The sequence below is a fragment of the Brassica oleracea genome, chromosome C9 (assembly GCF_000695525.1).
Source record: "Brassica oleracea var. oleracea cultivar TO1000 chromosome C9, BOL, whole genome shotgun sequence".
Lineage (NCBI taxonomy): Eukaryota > Viridiplantae > Streptophyta > Magnoliopsida > Brassicales > Brassicaceae > Brassica > Brassica oleracea.
In genome coordinates this window covers 3,497,967-3,506,306 of record NC_027756.1, presented here as the reverse complement: position 1 = coordinate 3,506,306, position 8,340 = coordinate 3,497,967, and the positions used below count along the sequence as shown (strand labels likewise).

Genomic DNA, 8,340 nt, shown 5'->3' with positions numbered 1-8,340 from the left:
TTGTTTGTACAGGATTCGGTTGATTAGAATAATGAACTTAGGAATGGGGTGACTAAAGACGTTTTCATTAGAATCAAACAAGAGGTTACAAGATCGACGGGAAATAAGGAGACAAGATCAAAGGTTTAAGCAACAGGATCAAAGAGATGATTGAAAAACCCTAGATCTAGCTGCCTCTGTGTGTGTTGTCCAAAAGTCCTCTTTTCGTTGTCTCCTCATCCTCTCTTATAGTGTAACCGTCCGTGATGCCCTAATCGTGTCGTCCTTTGGGCCCTGTCGTTAAAGGCCGAGTATGCGGGTCTTGGTACTGTTCTCTATAAGCTGAGCGTATTTAGTCGGCTTAGCTGATCGGCTAAAAGTACTCTGGGATCGAGCCGACACCTTTAGCCGCTTAAACCGATTAAACTAGTCAAGTTTGCCGGGCTAGGGTATGTTATTCGATGGGCCTTATGGAAGGATGTAATCCATTTCCTACAGTAATTCGGGTCTATGTACCAGGATACATCATTTCTTTATGAATCTATCCAAATATATTGCTTCATGCATATGTACTTATTAATTATGTTTAAGGAATTCAGGAATGGACATAGACAAAATGGGATTTATCTGATTGGCAATACAATAGCCTTCCCATTAGATCGTCTACAACGGACATACGCATATAAAAATATTTTTGAGTTACTGCACAGCTAGAACTAATAAAAATATTTTTTTGAGTTATTTGATTATGCGATAGCTATTTATATATATCACAAGTTTTTATCATTACTGAGATGATTAGTCATGATATATAGTAATGATCTCATAATCAACCGAGCTAATTATTGTAACTAGATGAATACTCGTAAATCATGGCCAATGTAAAGCTGCCATAAAATGAGTGTTTGTCCATGAGTTTGTTAGTCTTAATATATGATCGTCTATGGCTAACTGAATCTGTGTCATGAACTTTTAGGTTGAGCCACAAACTTACTGGCGTTTATTTTGCCATTCAGCCTCAGTGCTTCTATATCAGAGAAGACACTTGAAATACCCTAACTAGCTCGTTTAGTTTTTTTTGGGTGTAAATGTTAAAATTAGCTCATTTTAGTTCGTATTTTTCAACCATTTAATTGCAACTTATTTGATTATGCGATAGCTATTTATTTTCTTAGATCGAGGTGAAAGATCCTTAAAACTGTCTAGATATATTTCTGAAGTTACACTTTTTTTTTTGAAGTTACACTTGATTATCGTATTGCTATCATTAGCTTTAATTTAACATACTGTACTTTCTAATGGGTTGGTAATTGGCCCTTTGCCCTTCTTCCTTTTTTGTTGTTTATAATATTTTCCTAAACCAATCAATTATGTAATTTGAAAAAGGATAAGCATTATGGAGGCCAAATTGCAGCAAAGAAAAAAATAGTAGTGGAATTTGAAAAAAAAAAAAGAGAGTTAACAGTGCCAGTATACATACAATTTCTTAAAAATATATTTGGTTTAGTAACAAAAAACTTTTCTGAAAAAAAAGTAAACAGAAGAAGCGAGGAAGAAACGAAGACCTACTACTTTCCTCCTTTTATTTGGTAGGTACTCATTTAAGCATGCCTAGGAATCTCTTTCCTCTCTTTTTTTTGTCGGCCTCCATTCTCCATACTCCTTTTTTCATACATACATAAAATACTTTAAGATGGGGTTATGGAGACGATGATGATGAAGGTTTTGATGATCACATGACAATCATATGCATGATATATGTTTTTGTCTCATGAGTCATGATATGTAAATATGGTTACACACATATATATTGGTATGAAATTAAAATCCAAAGTGTCAAAAAGTACGTATGTTATCATACACGTACAGCGGTAAAGAAAACAAACAACATCCATCAATTCGTGTCATATTCATACACGTATGTAAAATCACCTTGACATTTTGAATCCATATATGTAAGATCTCTGCTAGATGACTATTTATGCAAATAAAAATGTATTTTCTTATATTAGAAAATAAAAGGTACTTTTGTAAAGACTGAGATTGTAGTTCCTTGCCAACCAACAACCCATATAATACTCTACTCCCCAACACCAAAACACAACACAAACTTAGAAATGGAAGAAGAGAAGAGATTGGAGCTTAGACTGGCTCCTCCCTGTCAACAATTCACATCCAACAACAACATCAATGAATCTACACAAAGAAGCCTCACCAAAGAAACAGCATTTGTTTTCAATAACAGGTTCTCTTAGTTCGTTCTTACAATCTCGTCATTAGGAACTTGTTTATCAATGGATTTAAGGTCACCTTACATCTTAAATAGTATTAGTTATTTTCCCACTTTGGATATGTTAAATAGAAAGAAAATTTATTTTCCATAGTTTTTGGATATTAGTGTGTATTTAGGCTCTGATTATGTATAAAACTTGTTTATGAACTATAATACGGTTTTGGATAAAACAGGGCTGAGACAGCTCTGGTGGTGGGATGGCCGCCGGTAAGATCATCCCGGCGAAACCTTACGGTGCAGCCAAAAGAGGAGATGAAGAAGGGAGTGAACGATGAATTGAGAGAGTTGTACGTTAAGATCAATATGGAAGGAGTTCCCGTTGGAAGAAAAGTCAACCTCTCCGCTTTTAACAACTACCAACAGCTTTCACATGCTGTTGACCAACTCTTCTCTAAGAAAGATTTGGCTGATGTAAACAGACAATACACTTTGGTCTACGAAGACACTGAAGGAGATACCGTTCTGGTCGGAGATGTTCCGTGGGAGTAAGTTGATGAATCGAGCAAAATTAACTCAATATTGACTATCTTTATCATCAAAAATCATTTTATATTTTTTTTAAACTCAACAAAACAAAAGTAGATACATAATATAGATAAAACAATTAGTTTCCTAAAAAGAGTTGACTAATTTCTTTTCCCATGATACTATTTAAAAAGGTCTACAAAATGTTTTTGGTGTTTTTCATCATTGGACAAATTGATGACATAGTTTACCATATTGCTTAGGATGTTTGTATCGACAGTGAAGAGATTGCACGTTTTAAAGACCTCACACGCCTCCATGCTCTCACGTAAGATTACTTTTCTCACTAATTTTTTTTCAGACTGTACAAATACAACGTAATGCCTTATTTACATCTGAAATTAAAATTAATGTATACGTTTTGTTGTGTTTCCCCTGCTAGAAAACATGGCAAGGAATAAAGTGAGGTTACCAATATCATCAGTTCGATGTTTTGTTTAAAGTGTAATTTATGTAAACCATGTGGCTTGGCTTGATTTACTGAGATTTCTTTAATTGGTTGGTTAGATTTTGTTTTTCCAACTTATGTTCAATGTTTTTTTTTTTGCTTATGGAAGACGAATATGTGTAAATATGCTGTTTGTTTAAGATGGGTGGTATTATTATGTTATCGTGAGTATAAACTATAAAGATAGTAGAAACAGAATCCAATATATATTATTTGAGAATCTTTTAAAAGTTTGTAACTTCAATTTTATATTAATTACAATATAAACTTGATGAGATGTGAACACTTAACGTCTTTTTGTTGCTTATGTGGCAGTCTTATATTAAATTTGGACAAACATTAGGCTAACAATTAATTATGTAGAACATAACATAAATCGGCCGTGTTTGTACATTGTTATAACACTTTTTATATTAACGAGAGACCCTTAAAAAATAGTGACATACTTCTAAGTAAAAAAAGTAGGGAATATAATAATTCACACTTTAACTAAATAAAAACTATTGATAATAGAGTAGTCGATGGTTCTTCTGTCTTCTGACACCAATAGTATTGTTATTGCTTTTTTTTAAACTTGACGAAAGAAAACATTGGATTAAATATTAAAAACATCATTTTAGTAGAGACAATAGAGATGAGCGTTTAGACTATAACTATTTTCCATCTCCATTAGATCTGTTTAAATAGAAATGAGTTTATCAGAGATATAATCTTTAAAAGGGTTTTCATTCATGCAGGAAGAATGTTTGAGCTGATCATAATCATAAGTCTAACAAGTTTTTAAAACGTTAATATAAAAACTTCTAGCAACAGAGAGCGTTGATATAGTTTAAGCATAGGTCCAATAGGAACTTAAACGTCTAGATCATATGTCCAAAAAGTTTTTAAATAGTATAGTTTAAAGAAATGTGGATTGTTTGATTCTCGTATAATACCGGTGTATGACATCCATCTCACGTAAAATTTAAAGTGATTATGTGTCCAGCATATACTAAAACTTGATAAGTTATTTTGAAACAGTTCTATATGGTAAGTTCTATTCAGAAAAAAATATACTTTGTCTCCAAGTCTACTATTTCGAGCATCAAAAACAACTTACCAAATATATTTGTGGTAAATATTGATAATTTCCATAAGTACAGGTTCAATGTACCAGACTACAATAAAGTTTCTAAGTAATTAATTACTGAAATTTTAATTACCCTAACAATCTGAAAACCTACCTATGATTCCCAACTCCTTAGGCCCATTATCTATCTGTTATTTTTTGGCTCATTTTTAAAAAGATATTGATCGGCTCATCAGAATGCTAATTATATAGTAACTAAAAACAACATAAGTACATAGATGTAAAAAAAAATCAATCAAATTTAAAAATTAAAGTTTTTAAATATTATATGTTTTAACTATTTATCATATAAATTCATCTCTGCCCAAGGTTGCATGTCTTATTCTAATATCGTTTCTTTAGTAGTAAAATAACAAGCCTATCATTTTATAAACCAAATTAACGGTTTCAACAGAACAGAAACCCTCCTGTAATATTTTAAATCTATTTCTCTATACGATATCAAAACTAAAACTGAACCGGATGAAATAGAGAAGAAATGAAATCAAAGTAGTCCTCAGGCTTATATTTTGCGTGTGAGAGTATGTAGAAAGATTATGACTAATTTTAGAAAGGTTGCTTAAACTGGGTCTCTAATGCCATACATGAGTAAAGATTATGACTGTGCATGTTAGTTCAAATATTGGCAAATATTTGGGTCTCTAATGCCATATTTAGGCCTATATATTTATTTCAGGCCCAATAAGGGAAACGTATAAAGTTTGAAACAAACAAACACGCCAATCTACTCCAATGGAAAAGTTGCAGTTACCTCTCTGTCTCGCTGTGGAGGCGACGTCGTTATCGTCTGGTGTTCTCCTCTTCTGAAGCCTGACGCTTACAGATTCCCGAGGTTAGGGTTCTCTTTTCGATTGGTTTATGCCATGTACAGGTCATGTTCTCAGAGAGAGTTTCTGTCTTTAGCTCAATGCCATTCAAAAGAAATTTATAGTCCAGACTCTGGTTTAATTGGTCCCTTGTCTGTATATATTTAGGTTATGATATTCTTCAGTGCGCATGGTGTTCCAGTTACTATGTAGAGAACTCTGGTAATCCGTACCAGAAACAGATGGAAGAGTGTATTGACTTGATAATGAATGAGCCATACACTGTTGAGGTTCTTGTCGACCTTGGTAAGGACGGTGTCAAGAGTCTACTAGCCGTTCCAGTCAGGTGAGCGAACATATAATAATCCGCGTACATGGTTGGTTACTGAACATTCTGGCTTTCTTGTCTTTGAATTTCAGTTTTGTGAGAGTGAGCACATTGAGACTCTTGAAGAGATAGACATGGAGTATAGGGAGTTAGCTTTGGAGTCAGGGATAGAGAACTGGGGACGTGTCCCAGCACTAGGTCTCACCACATCCTTCATCACTGACTTGGCTGATGCAGTGATAGAATCACTTCCTTCGGCGGAAGCAATGTGGAATCCAAGTGCAGAGGATAGCGAGTCACCAGACGCTTTCAGTTACTTCGTGAAGATGTTCTTCTAGCCTCAGGAACCATCTTATCTAGAAGAGATCTATTGAGCATCTGATCCGTTCAAGAGTTGGTTTTAGTTTCTGTTCTTACTTTTGTTGGAGAATTGTCTTTAGTCAAGTTTAATATGTTTAGTCTCCAATCTATCGAAGTATCACCACACCCATCTCTAATGAGCTTGTGTGGTTGAGTGGTTCAATAGATTGGAATATATTTATTATATTTGAGTAAGATATAATGAAGGGAAACAATGAGAAGGGTATATGATGTTCTTGGGGAAGATAAAGGTAGTGCTACGTTCCTCCTAGAGATAAGGAAAAGTGGATAATGATATGAACTTACAGTTATTTATTGGTTTCCAAAACGCAAGTTGTCAAATGCATTCTTTTGTTTATCAAACAGAATTAGCGTATACTTGTGTGTTATAAGCGTATGAATCTCTCTCTCAGTATGCTATTGCCCTAGTCTAACACAAAGGGATAAAAAATAAAATAAGAAATATGTTTTTCGTACAACATAATAGGAAATATTGATTGGCTAGATGATCTGAACATGTAGTTTGTGGTTTGTAGTCATGTTTTTATCAAAGCTAAACATGTAGTTTGTGGTTTGTAGTCATTGGTGAGATACAACATTTGTTTTAGTCTCTAAATTGCACCCGTATTAACTAATATATATTTGATCATTTGGTGCATATGACTACAAATCTAGTTGACGGGCTAGTATTCATCTCAGAAATAGTTTTATTTTGATTTAATGATAATTTTTAGAGTTTGAGCGTAACTTATTTTTTGAAGAATCTGAACATATATTCGGATTCATTAGCAGAAAAAGTTGGAACCAGAAGTATAGTATTTTCCCATGTAAACCATATATGATTGAATAAATAATTTATTGGAATAGTTTTCCGACCGACCAAACTTGGCTTAAGCATACGTTCAGTTTACGAAAAAAATATTAGTCATTTAGTTTGTAATCCATAATTATTTCAAGTCTTATAAATTTTAGGACCGGTCATGTATGTATGGATTTAACCGTATAATGAATGTTGTTTGATAAAAGAAATGTACAAAAATATTTTTAAAAATCACCATTTCCAAACCCATTTGCTTTTGAGGATATCAACAAAGGTCTTAGTATCATCCTTGTCCTTTATGACCTTCCTCAGATAGAACCCATCTCTCTTCGCTACCCAAGTGCACTCGTCTCCTAAGAATCCGCACTCCCTCCGAAACCCGCTTTTGACAGAGAACACGGTCACCACTTCTTGGTTCGTTGTTCCAAACCCGCTTCGAAACTGGCACCGAAACTCAGTCTTCTGAAACGGCCACATGTTCATTGTCGTGAACTTCCACAGCCGTGACTCCATTGGCTTTATCACGTCCCACCCGAGGTCGTCCTCGTTCGACCAGCACCGCATGGACAGCTTCGCTTTCCGGACGGCGACCCCTTCGATCTCGTTCCTTAGCTCTAGACGTCCCGCCATTGTCGGTGCGGGTAACAATGCTACGGCCACAACCGCCGCCACGAAGAGCCACAAGCCTTGGTTTCTTGCCATTTGGATTAATCGTTTGCTATGTTTTCTTGAATGTTGATTTATCGTCGAGTCTTGGTGCTTACGGAACGTATTTGAACAGGTGAAGGTGTGACCTATATATAAATGTCCATTAGATGACAACTAGCTAGACCGTTACTGCTGCCGCTGCCATATTTAGAAATACTAGAAGGTATTTTCATCTATTTTTGGTTATAAAACAGAAAGCAAATCGCAAAAGCTGAATAACAATATGTGCCGTCTCTCAGAAACTTTGACCACAATTGTCATCATCCTCTTTAAGATTGTTTATCACATAGGCTGAAAAGTCTAGAACGTTAATGTTTAAATGAATGATAAATAAATTTTATTATAGGTGTTAGAAATATGAGAGAATTGTTGTTGTGAAAGTTGTGTCTTTCTCATTAGCTCTCACTATCAATATATAGTGGAGGTTCATAAGGGTTTAGAATCTACACATTTAATACATATTGACCACAAAGATCTAGACTTGGTCAAAGCTCATAAATGCTCCGGCTGAATGAGTCTAGTCTTGGACGGATGTAGACGGACCGGATAGTCGGGTCAGATGTAAACCTCCTTGATGGTTAATGGCAATCCACATATCCATATCATAGATTTATAACACTCCCCCTTGGATGCCATAACCTATCGGGCTTGTAATGTGCTAACGTTGCCTCATTAAAACCTCTCCCGGAAAACCCAAAAACCCAATGTGGTAAAAAGGGAAACCAATGACAGGAAAAAGAGTACAACACACATTACTCCCCCTGATTTGGACATCACTGAAGGTCCTTGAGTCTTCGCATGCCAATCTGCTGCATGAGCTTCCTGAATGTGCTGGTGGGAAGTGATTTGGTGAAGAGGTCGGCTGAGTTCTCACTTGACCGGATTTGAGTGACGCTGACCTCCTTGGCTTTCTGCAACTCATGTGTGAAGAAGAACTTGGGTAG

At 35.2% G+C, this 8,340-nt stretch overlaps 2 protein-coding genes across 3 annotated transcripts; one reads left to right on the top strand and one right to left on the bottom strand.

Moving 5' to 3' along the window:
- Positions 1 to 1,972: 1,972 nt before the first annotated feature.
- Positions 1,973 to 3,407, top strand: LOC106316500 (auxin-responsive protein IAA28-like). Of its 2 annotated transcripts, none has more exons than XM_013754402.1 (4): positions 1,973 to 2,224; positions 2,446 to 2,757; positions 3,001 to 3,065; positions 3,180 to 3,407. In XM_013754402.1, exons 1-4 carry the CDS (start codon positions 2,097 to 2,099, stop codon positions 3,236 to 3,238), a joined length of 564 nt encoding a protein of 187 aa, XP_013609856.1. In that variant the 5' UTR covers positions 1,973 to 2,096; the 3' UTR covers positions 3,239 to 3,407. The 2 variants fall into 2 exon arrangements, with proteins under 2 accessions (XP_013609856.1, XP_013609857.1); XM_013754403.1 differs by having other exon boundaries at positions 3,176 to 3,407.
- Positions 3,408 to 6,919: 3,512 nt separating this feature from the next.
- LOC106317662 lies at positions 6,920 to 7,509 on the bottom strand. The gene has a single exon (XM_013755446.1). It carries the CDS (start codon positions 7,388 to 7,390, stop codon positions 6,920 to 6,922), a length of 471 nt encoding a protein of 156 aa, XP_013610900.1. The 5' UTR covers positions 7,391 to 7,509.
- Between the last annotated feature and the right edge of the window lie 831 nt (positions 7,510 to 8,340).

Coding starts and splice junctions, on each gene's coding strand:
- LOC106316500 (XM_013754402.1), top strand. CDS start 2,097: ATGGAAGAAGAGAAGAGATTGGAGCTTAGACTGGCTCCTCCCTGTCAA. Junction 2,225..2,445: donor GCATTTGTTTTCAATAACAG/GTTCTCTTAGTT, acceptor TGGATAAAACAG/GGCTGAGACAGCTCTGGTGG. Junction 3,066..3,179: donor ACACGCCTCCATGCTCTCAC/GTAAGATTACTT, acceptor TTCCCCTGCTAG/AAAACATGGCAAGGAATAAA.
- LOC106317662 (XM_013755446.1), bottom strand. CDS start 7,390: ATGGCAAGAAACCAAGGCTTGTGGCTCTTCGTGGCGGCGGTTGTGGCC.